The sequence below is a fragment of the Sceloporus occidentalis genome, unplaced genomic scaffold, assembly GCF_023333645.1.
Source record: "Sceloporus occidentalis isolate IW3139 unplaced genomic scaffold, rSceOcc1.0.p SCAF_11, whole genome shotgun sequence".
Taxonomy (NCBI): Eukaryota; Metazoa; Chordata; class Lepidosauria; order Squamata; family Phrynosomatidae; genus Sceloporus; species Sceloporus occidentalis.
The window spans coordinates 21,155,730-21,169,875 of NW_028316991.1; the positions used below are offsets into that span (position 1 = coordinate 21,155,730).

At 40.4% G+C, this 14,146-nt stretch overlaps 1 protein-coding gene across 1 annotated transcript in view; it reads left to right on the forward strand.

Moving 5' to 3' along the window:
* Window positions 1-989: 989 nt before the first annotated feature.
* The window catches only part of LOC149305688 (protein EFR3 homolog A), a 52,172-nt gene continuing 39,015 nt past the window's right edge, over window positions 990-14,146 (forward strand). Inside the window, exons 1-5 of the mRNA XM_089477256.1 lie at window positions 990-1,038; window positions 7,260-7,336; window positions 8,193-8,320; window positions 10,414-10,564; window positions 13,711-13,832. Coding sequence (XP_089333382.1) covers window positions 8,214-8,320; window positions 10,414-10,564; window positions 13,711-13,832 — 380 coding nt within the window. The 5' untranslated portion in view covers window positions 990-1,038; window positions 7,260-7,336; window positions 8,193-8,213. The remainder of the gene's footprint in view (window positions 1,039-7,259; window positions 7,337-8,192; window positions 8,321-10,413; window positions 10,565-13,710; window positions 13,833-14,146) is intronic.

Consider the following 14,146-nt stretch of genomic DNA (forward strand, 5'->3'; position numbering starts at 1 on the left):
AAAATATAGCATATTACCGATTTTATATGTATATATAATTTTGTTTTATTTTTTATGTGAGATGTTTTACTTTACTGAGAGGGTGGTAGGTAAATGGAACAGCCACCCGTCAGATGGGGTAGAGGTTTAAGGTCAGAATCCTTATATCAGGATAAACAGGCAGACGATATGGGCCGAATTGGTCTCACCAACTTCTGAACTAGTTGTTTGTTGATTTTCTATAGCGCCATCATATTCGGCAACAGTGTTATCTTAAACTGTCTGGTATCTGCGTGCGGCCGCGCTTGTTAATTCTACAAGATAATTATTACTTTCCCTTTTTAACCTTATTAAATATTTGGGTTTTTTGTCCGACCTCTCCTCCAAGAACTAAGACATTTAATTTTTTTTAAAAAAATCAGAAATTTGCCCCCCCCCCCCCTGCATTTTGCGGTAATGATGGACCATCCCCATATCAACCCATACAGAAGTATGACTAGATAGAACAAAACTGATTATTATTCCTATTTTAATTTAATTATTAAAATGTCTCTTAAGACTTCGTGTCGGATCATCCTACAAAGACTCCCCTCTCGGGGATATATTTATAACGTACGATGGGAAGAACAGCATAGAAAACATCCCCGAATATTCACTTATCTGCTCTGCCACCGGGAACCGTTCCTTGGAGACGGCAAAAGTTTCCATCGTGTATCGTATGGCTGCTCTCGGAATGGCTAGCAGAAATCAATATACCGGGTTTCCAGGTGTACAATAGCTATGATGTCATGTCCTAATTACACGCAGCCCGTCCTCTTTCATCGTTGACATAGTGATTAATTACCTGGCGCTGCGCCGGCCGTTAACTTGCTGTAACTGTTACCGTATCGGATAGGGAAAGGGCAGAACATAAAAGAAGGTTTTAAAAACAATAGAAATTATCCAAGATCTGGCACGGGGCCTACATCATGCAGCGATATACTCCGGTCCGTACCGGGGAGGAAGAAAGGACGTACGAGTTTAACCCTGCGTGGGAACCCCGGCTTTTCACCTGCCTGTGTGGGTACAAAAGTTACATCTTTACATCGCTAGAATGCCTTCTTAGAATGTCTTCGTTATACCGTCTTCACGGTCCCGTTAGCTCACCGTTCCTCTGTGATGATTCTGGGACCTGTGATGAAGGTAGCGTTTCGTTATCTGTTCTGTCTTAGTAGCCCATCAGCGAGTCCTCATAGTCGAGATGGGAAAGTCGTATCGTCGGCCGGGGATGTTTACGTTCTTGTTCTCTGAGCGCAGGTGACTAGCTCCTCGAGAGACCTGCGTTCTGTCTGTTTCTCGAGTCCTCTGGCCGACGTTTCTCCTTGTAGCCGTCTGTTTGTAATCCTAACAATGTCTGCATGTCTAGGATGTGGAGAGGTCAATGTTCTCGGTAAGGTCTGCGTAATAAAGATGTGATCGAGTGAATGTACGATTTTTATTCTGTTTATTTGGCCGGTCACATTTATTCGCGGGGTTACTCCTATTATGTTTTGTACATATTCTTTGTTCAGTATACTTGTTATAGGTTCTGAAGTCTTCTAGCATAACAATGTAAATTTAATATTGAATTCTAATAAATCGCCAGAATGCGATTTAGCAACTTCTTTACTGAGGGTTCTGATTGCCAGAAATGCCATCATTACTGTCCATACGGGTCGGTAGGGCTAGTGGATTTTCCATAATCTACCTTTACAAGTGATGTATAAGCGAAAATACATCAGAAATAGGATAAAATAGTGAGTTCAGTATAATGCGGGGGGGGTAATTAAAGCAGTTGCTGGTTACCCCCACACACACACACACACACCCATTAATGCTTTATGAAGTGGAATTCTGATGCCGCGCATGTTCCCGCAGCTCCCTTTACTGTACTTGGCATACGATCAGGAAAGCTGTCACTTATGACTCGGTACTGATGGAAAGCTGCTGAAGCGGGCTGGACTTGGTTTCGACCAACAGTTTAAAGAGCCCTGCTGTACAGCTAATTTATTTCATGTTTAATCGTATAGATCACTTCGCTGAGTACTAAATATACATTAAAAAAAGACATTAAAATGATATATATAGCCATTAAAATATATAGCAATGCAAATATTAAAATAGCCATTAAAATAAAATATATAGCCATTAGACACCCAGTTTATCTGTATGCGATGCAAGCAGCCGTCTTAACTTCCTGGCTGCATGATTATTCTTCCCAATTAAGTTATTTCTCCCCTTTTAACTTTTACTGTTTGGGCACTCTTTGTGGGGCGAGGTAAAGGGAGAGAACTTTAGGGCAGGAAATGTTTACGGCAGATCCGGCCCCTCTAGTCTGGCTTAAGTCAGGAAAAATGGGCATATGCCAATCCCCTGCATAATTAAATTACTCACTGTATTAGCCTCTACCACTTCTGTCGAGAGGCTGTTCCATTTATCTACTACCCTCTCAGTAAAGTAAAGTTTCCTTAAAATAAGACTTTACATTTTCATCCAGATAATCTCCAAAACCATTCCACCAGCTGCAAACCAAAAAGCACAATCTAAATGTCCAAAGTCCCTTAAACAGGGTGCTGCACTGTTTCTTGATCCTCCTGGTGCTTTGATTTACGGTCGTAGCGGGGGCTGCCAGGATAAATGTTTATTTCGCAGCGTCCGACTTTGTCTCCGGTTCCAGTCAGTTGACAAGCGGCGTTACTAGTCGGATAATAACGTTATATCGCATTGTGATGCAGTTCAGCGAAGCGCGTCGCCCGCGACAGATTATCCATTTCAGGAAAGCGAGTCTATGTACAGAAAGTGTGACCGGCGGCTGCGAGGGGAAATTAATCACCTGAATGAAATCCCCCGAATACATGAATCTATATGGAGCCGCGTGCGGGAAGGAACGTGAACATACCGACCGTGCGTTCAGCCTGGAGGGGTTGTCGGCACTCGGGGGAAATATAAAGTCATTGAGTTTAAAGCGAAGACGAATGGTGAAGGAAACCCTGTCGGAATATGTAAAAAGATGGGAAAACCCCACTATATATATATATTGTGACAGAAAGCAGGGGATGATAATGGAGGGAGTATATATATCCCCTTATATTTTGCAGGGTGGTTACCCACAATAGTTTTACTAGCCCCAGGGAGATGCACTGTTAATATTGGAATTATTAACGTCTGTTGCTGTTATTTGTGTGTTTTGGGTCCCTGGGGTGGAGCATTTGGAGAGTAGGGCGGGCCAGTGCTCCACTCCACAGTTTATGAGCAGCCGAAGACCAGCAGGTGGGAATCCAGTCCGGAGATTATCGGATGCTCTCCTAGTACTCACCTGGTTCCACTAATTAATGGGAGAGGCAGTTAAGTAGCCTCCTGGTCTCAGTGTGAGAGATCATTTTGGCTCCCTGAGAGAGAGCTGCCAAAAAACACTGACTGCTGCAATTATTGCATATATTGTGTTATTTTGTTTTGTTGGAACGGATAAGCCGTCCAACTGCAGTTAGGTTGGAGTAACTTGTATTAGTTAGTGCTCACAAGAGCGAGGCTTTTTGTTTTGATTTATTTATTTTCTGTTATGCCTGTGACGAAAAATAAAAACAGGCCCAGCCTTTTATGTTACCCTCCTCGTCTCTGAGCCGTCTCTGCAGCCTTGAAGACTGTGTGTAGTAAAGATTCCCGGACAGAGTACCAAAGTGAAGGGGGTATTCTGTCACAATATATATATATATATATATATATATATATATATATATATATATATATATATATATATATATATATATATATATATATATATATATATATATATATATATATGTGCGTCTGTGTGATGTCAGGGTCGACTCATTTGGATTGGATTTAGGAGCCAGCTTTTTTATTTTATTTTTTGCAGTTAACCCCTTCATGACACAATAAAGAGTCAAGCTTGTATGTTTTACCTCTTGTTGTTGTTGTTATGATTAGTGGAGCCCCCTGAAACAAAGGGCCGTGTATATGCTCTGTCTAGTAAAAGTTTTAGGAAAGTGTGAAAAGATGCTGTAAAGTAAGAATGCTTTTGAAAAGTCACGTTAAGATTGTGATTAAAATAAATAAACGTAATGCCGAGTGAACAGAATAAATAGAAATCGGAATATTTGGCGCGAGCCCCCTTTGCCATAAAACGGCATCAATTTAATTTTTTTCTTTTCCAGAAGCAAATACGTTCTACAGATATCGGTTTCAATGCCCTGATCCTCTTATAGTTCAAAGACTCTCTGAGACTAAGGAGGGACTCTCTGAGACTAAGGACGGACCCTCGGGGTACTCCAAACCGGTGTTCAACTATGAAATGTCCTAAAAGCGTGTTTGATCCGGACTATTACTTGTAAAACTATGCCGACTGCCGCTAACAATCTTGTTGTTTGGAACAATTTCTTGGATAGCATCCTTTAGCAAGCCTGAAAAGGATTTTCCCACCATCGATGTCAGGCTTAATGGTCTATAATGTAGTAGATCATCCCCAGTTGAAAAAGAATCTTCAAAGATAAAGGTCATTAATTTTGATATTTATTGTTCATATATAATCTTGGGTCAATCTGCTAGATCATATTAATCTTCTAGATTGTAAGATCTGTTGAACAAGGCCCTCCTTACCTCTTGTTTCTGTAAGTCGAATGGTTATGTTAAGCACTTATGTCCTGTTAACCAATTGTACAGCGCCACGGAACATGACGCCGCTATATAAATCAATAAGTCACTGAAGAGACGTTTGCTAGTTTTCCTGCATTGGAGCGGAGCCGCCGCTCAATCTTCTGATACATTGCAGGCAGACGTAAGATTTTGGATGGCCTTCCGAGCCCAGACACCACACTGAGCTGATGCTTTATGGCGATGCTAATGAAGTCCGTCCTTCCGGGTGAAAATATTTGTACGGTGTGTTACTGTGATCCTCGAGAGAGGGAAAAAAAGCTCCCCTTTTTAAGAAATGAGTAGCTTCAGTACTGAAGGGGTTAAAAAGAGTTTGGGATTCAAAATCTGCAGTGAAACAAATGATACACGAACACTTTATATACGCAAAGTATACATCCCCCGCCTTAGCCGCCCCCCCCCCCCATCATTGTCTTGTGGTATCTCAGGCCGGGGGGGGCTGTACCCGGGGGCTCAACGCGGAATCCCCTCCAATCCTAATAGGAAGAAGAGACTCGACCAAATACATGAGCCGCATGGTCTGTACGATGACATCTTTAGCACCAGGCAAAACATCTAAACAAGCTAAACACCGACTAGAAACAACTCGTAATGTTAACCAAAAGTAAAAGCCAATCATTCTATATCTCCGCGTAAAAGTGAATGAATGGGCCCGGGGACGCCGCTGATGACAGTAACTCTGTGACATTTTCTTATAGGCTACAATGAAAAATCTATTTTAGAATTCCGGCATAAACCGTTCTGCTTTTGGGTCGCTGCTTTATGCCGTTATTTTTATTTTCCACACAGCGATAATGGAAAGGGAGGATCCGAGAATAACTTATCATCCGTGCACAGGTTGGAAGGGCCGGAGGTTATTCCCTGTGGCGATTTTGCATAATTTGCTGCTGAAATAAACCGCCTGCTTTGGGGTTCTGGTCCGCTAAATAATGCGTTTCCAGCAGCAGGTGACTGATTTTTAGAAATGTAGTATTTATGGCGGATCTCAATAATAAAAGAAACACATCCTTTTTATGTTTTTACTCAATTTTCACAGAACGAGACCTTTCTAGGGCACTTGAGCAGAAGAGGTTTTTATTATTTTTAGAATTGACCTATTCCTACCAAAATTGTTTCCCAAGGTTCCCTTGTTTTCTTGCATCGATACTGACATTCTATTTATTTAATCACAAAAAAGAGAAAAGCAATGACCGTTTTTATTATTATTTTAGTTAATGCTAAAAAAAAAATTATTTGCTCAAAAATGCAATTTCAAAATACTTTTGTTCTCGATTAAAGGACTGTTATGGAACCTGGTATTTTATTAACGTGTCTAATATAGTTAAGCAGTTTCATGTTTAGTAACATATCTAATTCATACTACTTCTTGGGTATTTTGGGTCACCCCAACCGTTTCCTCTTTTAAGCATTATTTATTATTATTTTATTTAACCCCTTAATGACAAAGCCCGTACATGTACGGGCTCAAAATGCATTGTTTTCAATGGATTTAGGGGACCGCCCATTGTCCTTTTAAGGGGTTAAATATTTTTAACCCCTGACTATAAAGGCTTGAAGACTATCCAAAAAAAAATTATGGGGGATTGAGTCGCATGCATGTTAACTAATGTTCTAAGCAAAAGAGCAGTAATGAAATTTGATGGCAGATAAGAACTATTTGGCCCATCTAGTCTGCAAAAAAAATAAAATATGTATTTTTGTTTGTTTCATATGTATGATCGGGTACATTGCTGACATTTTCTAATTTTGTTAAAAGTCAGAGTTTTTGTGCTTAAGTTCAGATCCGTGATTACTGATGATGATGATGATGATCAAGAGATTAAATTGTCTGTTGTTGTGGGCGCCTGCTGATTGTTTTACCCAGATGTTGTATAAAATATATACATATAATATACATTACGCCTGTGCGTCCCAAGAAACAAACATTGTATATGTCATTTCCAAAACCGACATTATGCTAAATTGAGCTATATAGCCATTTTCAGTTGCAAGCTGAACTATGCAAGCAAAAAATATACGTTGTGAGAATACGCTATGCTTCCGACCAACCACTCATGGGTCGTCCATCGCAGAAGGAACATGGAAATTCTGTTTTCTTATATAAGTAGCCATCTTCTACATACATTACTTATCATGGCCCGGGAGCTCTCTGGGGTTTGTTCACTAAGGCGTGAGTTTGTCCTCTCAATTTACCGACTTCATTATAGATAAAGACAGGCCAACATGGATTAGGTGCCCGGTGGAAGAAGGGCCGAGCTTGCTGTATAATGTATATGAACGCTATTAAGAGATTCCGCACGTAATTAACTATGTTATATGGGACCAGCCAACCTTTTCTTGCCGTTGAAGCCTGCCGGAGTTGGACCTTCATAATGCTTTAGTGAAGTCGTTGAGCCCTTATTAGTGAGCAAACCTCATGAGACTAAGACGAGCACTCCTCCTCCTTCTTCTTGTCCTTATATTGAGTCTCCACAAATCGGTGTCTTCAGAATCTTACACATTTTAATTTCTTTTTATTGAATTACTAAATTGCTTTGTGTACTTTTTTAACCGCCCCTAATTAACCCGCTGAAACATGTCCTCTTTTGCAGGTGTCTGTGGCTGTTGTGGAGCTTTGCGTCCGCGTTACAAACGTCTGGTGGATAATATTTTTCCGGAAGACCCTAAGGTAAGTGGTTGACATCGCAGATTGTTGCCGTATCAGGTTGCCAATGTTTTCTCGGTGTAGGAATGGCATTATAACGGATCTCTATCATTTTTGGGCAATTGAAACAATAAAAAAAAAAAAATTTCTTTCGGTATTTCAATATATATTTCTCAATTCTTGTAATTTTCCTTCATCGAATGTTTAACGGGTATTTTGTTGCATGTACCTGAACGATCTAAACATTTGGGAATTTTCTTTTGTTGGGCTCCCACGTTATCACAATTTTTACATTTTTTTCTCCTCCTTAATACATAGAATTTCATGGCAGATAAGAATCATTCAGCTGATTTTTCTTTATGTAAATATCTAGTCATTAAATGGACAGCGCAAAGTCCCTGTAAAGAAGAATGCGTATTAAATTATCCCTTGTGAGTACTTTAGTGTGCTTAAAATTAGATAAATCTCTTACCTGACACAGAAGAGTCTGCAGCAGCCTCTTCCTCCGTTGCGCGGCTCTTCTTGTTACTGATTGGCTGCTTTAAAATTTAAAGGGACCACACAGCTTTAAAGAGTATATGATGGCTGGAGTGTGCCTTTAATCAGTCCAGGGACTCAACTGAGATTAATTCAGCTTTTACTCGTCAGCAGCCCCCCCCCTCCCCATTGTAATTAAATCTATTTATGGGAAATGGGGAATCTAATTGGAAAAAGATATGTTTTCTCTCCTTTACAATTCTGTTCACTACTATATTGGACGAAGAGATGAACAGACATACGTTTTGGGTTATTTTATGGTGTATACAGAATTTCTCTGACTTTATAAGATTGAGTTCCTGTTTCATTGAGCCTTTATTTTCCTTTTGCAATTGTCTTATAGGATGGCCTCGTTAAAGCTGATATGGAGAAACTCACTTTCTATGCAGTATCGGCCCCTGAAAAGCTGGACCGCATTGGCGCATACCTCGCGGAAAGATTGAGCAGAGATGTCGTGAGACACAGATACGGGTAAGTGACCCGGATTTTGTGGGGGGGTTTCGGCATCAATGTGTAGAATCTATATTTGCATGAACGTTCCTCTCGTATGCTGCTTCTGGAAACCTTTGTTAGAGGAAGTACAGTAACTTCTGGACTGGACGTTGGCCATCTTTTGCCACAGATGTCGGCTTCTCCAAGGTAAAAATATCCTTCCCTGAGATAAAATTGTGAGACGCGCGTGTCTGTTGACCCTCAAACAGAGCAAACACAAGGTGCTCCCTATGAAGTCTGAGAGCAAAGATTTCCAGTTCTTCTGCTTTACTTTAAAGACTGGAAGCCATGGCTCAAAATCCACCTCTTTCATTACTCGAATATAGTCATGAATATGTCAGAGAGGGCCAGGTTTCATATACATTACCCCAAGCAATAACATGTAGACCCTTCTATAATCCTACAGTTCCCACAGCTGCTAAACCCACCACTGATTTATTCTCATACTCACAAACCAGATTAAGGAATCCTCTGAACAAGATGGCTGACGGACATAGCAATGACAAAAATGTCTTATTTACTTTTTTGCTTGTTGGCAACATTTCAGCCCCACTAATCATTTTACTAAAATATACACTACCGCGTGGGGCCGCTTAGCTGTTTTCATGGAGAACAAGGACATGTCTAGCTGTTTTCTAACCATCAATTATCCTTTTAAACTTAAACTTGGATCGCAACATGCCATTGGAACACATGAGTGATGGGAGTGATAACGTGCCATTGGAACACAGGAGTGATGGGAGTGATAAAGAGCCATTGGAACACAGGAGTGATGGGAGTGATAAAGGGCCATTGGAACACAGGAGTGATGGGAGTGATAAAGGGCCATTGGAACACAGGAGTGATGGGAGTGATAAAGGGCCTATGAAGTTATTCCATTAATTATTTACAACATTACCCCGTCTGTGCTGGATTTCTGATTCATTTCATGTTTTAATGGACTAAATTTGCTTTTCCTTTAAAAACAAGGATATTTCAAAGTAACTTTTGGCAGTAACGTGATATATTTGTTTCAATATAGGTATATTATATATATATATATATATATATAAAATACAAAGTATATTCGGAGTAAACCTAATTGTGAAAGCGGATATATTGTGATACTTCTCTGGGTGGTAATTTTATTCGTAAAAGTTGCTACATTGGGATCGCACCTTGTGCATTGTTGCCAATATATATATTTCACCGCTCGCGGGTACTTGTCGCTTAAGTTCCTTCAGGCTGTCAGTAGCTTCATAATAATATATATATTTTTTTTAATTAATATTTTTCCAAAGGAATTTTACCCTTAATTTGCAATTGGGTTAAAAAAAGAAAATGACGCATCTCATCATTATCTGCTCAACATCCCGATAAGGCAAACATGAGATGTAATTCTGCCTTCTTACATGGTCCATGTTCTCCTGCCTAGTGGATAATTCACTCCATGTTTTATTTTGCAATAAAGAGATGACCCTAACAGAACATCGTTGATCGTATTCGAAGTCATCGTACGTTGCTTAGCGGTCACCAACAGCCTAGTGGGTAATTCATGTATTTGTTGAAGTCCGGTGTCTGAGATGTCTCCCGGCGTTGATATGAGTCAGATACTTTGAGTTGATGTCATTACCTCTCATTGGGCCGCCGAAGAGTCACATAATCTTTATAGACCCGGGAATCTCTTCTTCAGGTCTCGAAAGCTGATGTGACTCTACGTGATCCTGATGGACTGTTGTAAGAGATCTTCAGCTGGAGACTCTTATCTTCTCCTGGACCATTACATTTAAGCGTTTCTTGTGTATTTAGAGGCAACTTTTCAACCTTATGAACTATGTTACTATGTTACTATGTTACATGAGAGACGAGTCTTTCCAAATTTGTAATGGATCTAAATTATTTGGATTATGTCTCGGAGCCTTTCTTCTTGTGGATGACCTTTTGTCAAGTTTTGTTTTTTCTTGCATTATTTTGGCTTCCCTTGGCAAAATCCATTTCCTCCTCCTTTTGTACATTAAAATCTCATTAGTAATTACTTTTAACATCAGTAATACACTTTTATGTATTATAAATACTGGGGGTTTTTTTTGTAGAAATGTGTTCATTGCGATGGAAGCCCTGGACCAGCTCCTTATGGCCTGTCACTCGCAGAGCATCAAGCCTTTCGTCGAGAGCTTTCTTCACATGGTGGCAAAGCTTTTGGAATCTGGGGAACCCAAGTTACAAGTTTATGGAACCAATTCAGTGAGTGCACGTGGGGTCGCATCTCTACATATGGGATTTTCATGCTGTTAATACATGATAACCATGAGGTTCATAGCTTTTCCATTTTTTTTTTTATCAATATAAAATGAATAAGCTTTAAGAACAGGTTTAAATCTTTAAATGTAATTCTGTATTTTATTTTTTGTATGCTTAGCTCATCGTACCTATTTGCCCCTTGCTGGTGTACTCTGGTGCCTTGTTACGGGAGGGAGGAGGGGTATTTAGAAAAAGTAATTTTGTTCCAAAATTGATTTATTAAGCCAGGGGAATACTGCCAATTTCGATAGGTTTCCTTAGTTGCTATGGTGATAACACTTTGCAAACTCTGCTAAAGTATTTTACATACAGTACTTTATCGTTCCGTCCCTGCCATAGCTAGTTACTTTAACTTTGTCGCCAAATAATAAAAATATATATATAATTATTTTTTTTTGCTAATAGAGGCTATTTAGTTAATTTCTGGATACCCACACTAGATGATATTTTATTCGTTTTGTATCAATTCTTTAGATACTACTATGCTCCCATTGAAAATGTATAATTAATAATAATTCTGACTATATATAATTTGTTTTATACAGCACCATCCTATTCCGCAGCGCTGAAAAGGATGATTCTCTGTCAGCCGGTGGGGGTCTGCATCGCACAGACAGCCTCCGTTACTGCCCTTCACTTACGCTGAGGCTTCTATGAAGCTGCAGTGAAAGTTCCTGTCAGTAACGGAGGCGGGTAGAGAGGCAGAGCGGTGTATGGGAGGGGGGAGGAGTCAGAGGGGTGTATGGGAGCCACCCTCCCATACACCACTCTGGCTCCTCCCCCTCCCATACGCCACTCTGCCACTCTACCCGGCTCTCTGGTGTCTTGTGAACCTCCGTTGCTGACAGGAGGCAGAGTGGAGTATGGGAGGGGGGAGGAGGCAGAGTGGAGTATGGGAGGGGGGAGGAGGCAGAGTGGAGTATGGGAGGGGGGAGGAGGCAGAGTGGAGTATGGGAGGGGCCAAAGTGATGTATGGGAGGGGGAGGTGGCAGAGTGGAGTATGGGAGGGGGGAGGTGGCAGAGTGGAGTATGGGAGGGGGAGGAGCCAGAGTGGTGTATGGGTGAGTTATAGTGGTGTATGGGGGGGTATTATGAATTTCAGGGCATATAGGGGGTATAAGGCATATCGATATTAGGCATATCAGGGGGGGATAAAACATATCTGGGGGTAAAAGGTATATCAGAGGGCTCAGTTGCATATCACTGGCATATAAGGAGTATAAGGCATATCAGGGGCACAGTGGCATATCAGGGGCACAGTGGAATCTGGCATATAAGAGGTATAAGGCATATATATGGGGGCAGAGTGGCAAGCTGGGGGTCAGATGTGCATAACTGGGGGCAGTTTGGTAAATAAAAGAAAATGTAAACAAGGCTTTTTTCTCATAGTTTTTATTAAATATGAAAAATAGTTAACATATGAATTAATATTTACTAATAACTTTGTATTAAAACCTAGTCTGAGAAACACTGTGTTTGGGTTCTTGTAGCTTTTATTATTATGTCAGTAAAATAAGAAGGTGAATAGAGAGAGAGAGAGGCCATTGTGATAAAGAGATGAAAGTGTCAATTGTAAGTTTTTTTTATTACATTATTTAAAATTTAAAAAAAAATTGAATTTTTTTATCCGATTAATCGATTAATCGAAAAAATAATCGGCCAACTAATCGATTATTAAAATAATCGTTAGTTGCAGCCCTAATGGAAATATAGTGTGACGGGATCCCCAGTATTTATGCCTTACGTGTTTTTTGAATGGTATGCGCTAAATTCTTGCTTTGTTTTGTGTATTTATTGGTCGTTATTATTCTAGGAGCAGCAATCCGCATGTGTAGCCTTTTATGCTTTTTGGTTGTGTGCTTTTCTATTTGGCATAAAATGATATTTTTAAACCATTTCTGAGAGTACATTTTTATGTTTTTAAAGTGAGAAACCACGATATTTTTGAAAACTTCTCTTTAATCTGATACTAGTAATAAGAAATACATGGTGGGGGTTCCCCTCTAACTCTGTTTCTGCAGCACTTTACCTTTTCATGATTTTTTTTTTTTTTTTTGCTGTGCTACGGATCTGCGGAACGGTCGGATTTTCGGCACGGAATGCAGTCTTTATTTCGGCTTGTTATTCCTCGGCGGGGACAAAAATCTCATCTCGCAAAAACTAGGTCAAGAATGTTATCCTTCTGGCAACCGCAATTCCGTTTGATGTTATCGCTTTAATCGCTCCCTGTGCTATTTTTACGCCTTGACGTCTCCGTTTAATAAGCGACATCCCAGCATCGGAATTGTTGGTTTTATCTGTTTGCATCTTTGGAACAAATAAATCCTAATCTTATTTAAAGCCGGCGTTTGTTAAAAGGGAGATGAGCTGACGGTGTCGGTTCTGGACCAAATTCCAGCCCCCCCCCCCCAAAGAAAGAAAGAAACAAATTAGTAGCCAAGTATGCCACAGCTGGACAGAGTGCCTTTTGATACTTGCAACATTTCCCGATCCTGAATGGCTGCTAGAAGCAGGAGCGGTCAAGAAATGTTGGGCATCCGAAGCACCAGGGCTGCAGCTTCTAGTACCGGTACTTTTATTTTTTTTTTATGTAAGAATTCGCAGAGGGTTAGGTTTGCTCACAGACTAATGTAATATGGATTCTGCTAGAGTTGGGCTGCCAGGGGCATTAAACTGTCCCTTTAAATAAGTTTGTCCGCTGTTATAGACCCATACTTGGCAAACAGGGCCTCAATAAAGGTTTGTGTTGAGAATCAAATGGAGGTTTGGTGAAGAATCTGATCTGATTCATTTTTAAGACCGATGACGATAAAGGAAGAGTTGGAGGCTCTTATCTTACAGATTCAGTCCGGCTTTGATTTGAAAATTCTGGTTCCGATTCGCTTCTGTCCAGCGTTTTTCAGCTCCCTTGGGGTTACGTTCTCCAAAACAGTTCCACTGACTGCCACAGATCCCAAGCCGTGGACGGATTTAACTCGTTTTTAATGCTAAAAGCTGCAAAGGCAGCAGTTCCCGCTTAATGTTATGCCTTTAGGTAGAACTGATCATGTTTGATTGCGCGTGACCAAATCCCATCCCATGTTTTCCAGTTTGTCAAGTTTGCAAATATTGAAGAAGACACGCCGTCCTACCACAGACGTTACGACTTTTTCGTGTCCCGGTTCAGCGCCATGTGCCACTCGTGCCACGCCGACCCCGAAATCCGAACCGAGTAAGCCAATTATATCATTTTATACCCCGTTTTGTTATACCCTTCCTTAGTAAAGCTGTGCAGCTTCAAAACAAGTGAAATTAAAGGGGCTGTTCCACAAATATTGGAGAATCTGCTTTATTGCAGGTTTAACAACCAGTACAACCCATGTACAAAGCTTTTGGTTACAAAGGTATTGGATTAATCGGAGCAGGTGGAACATCATCTTTAAACGGCTTATAAAATAACAAATAATATAATGTACCAGCTGGCTAGTCCAGATGGAAGCTGCCCCCCCCCCCCCGGTGATGTGTTTTTAGAATTGTCCATATCTA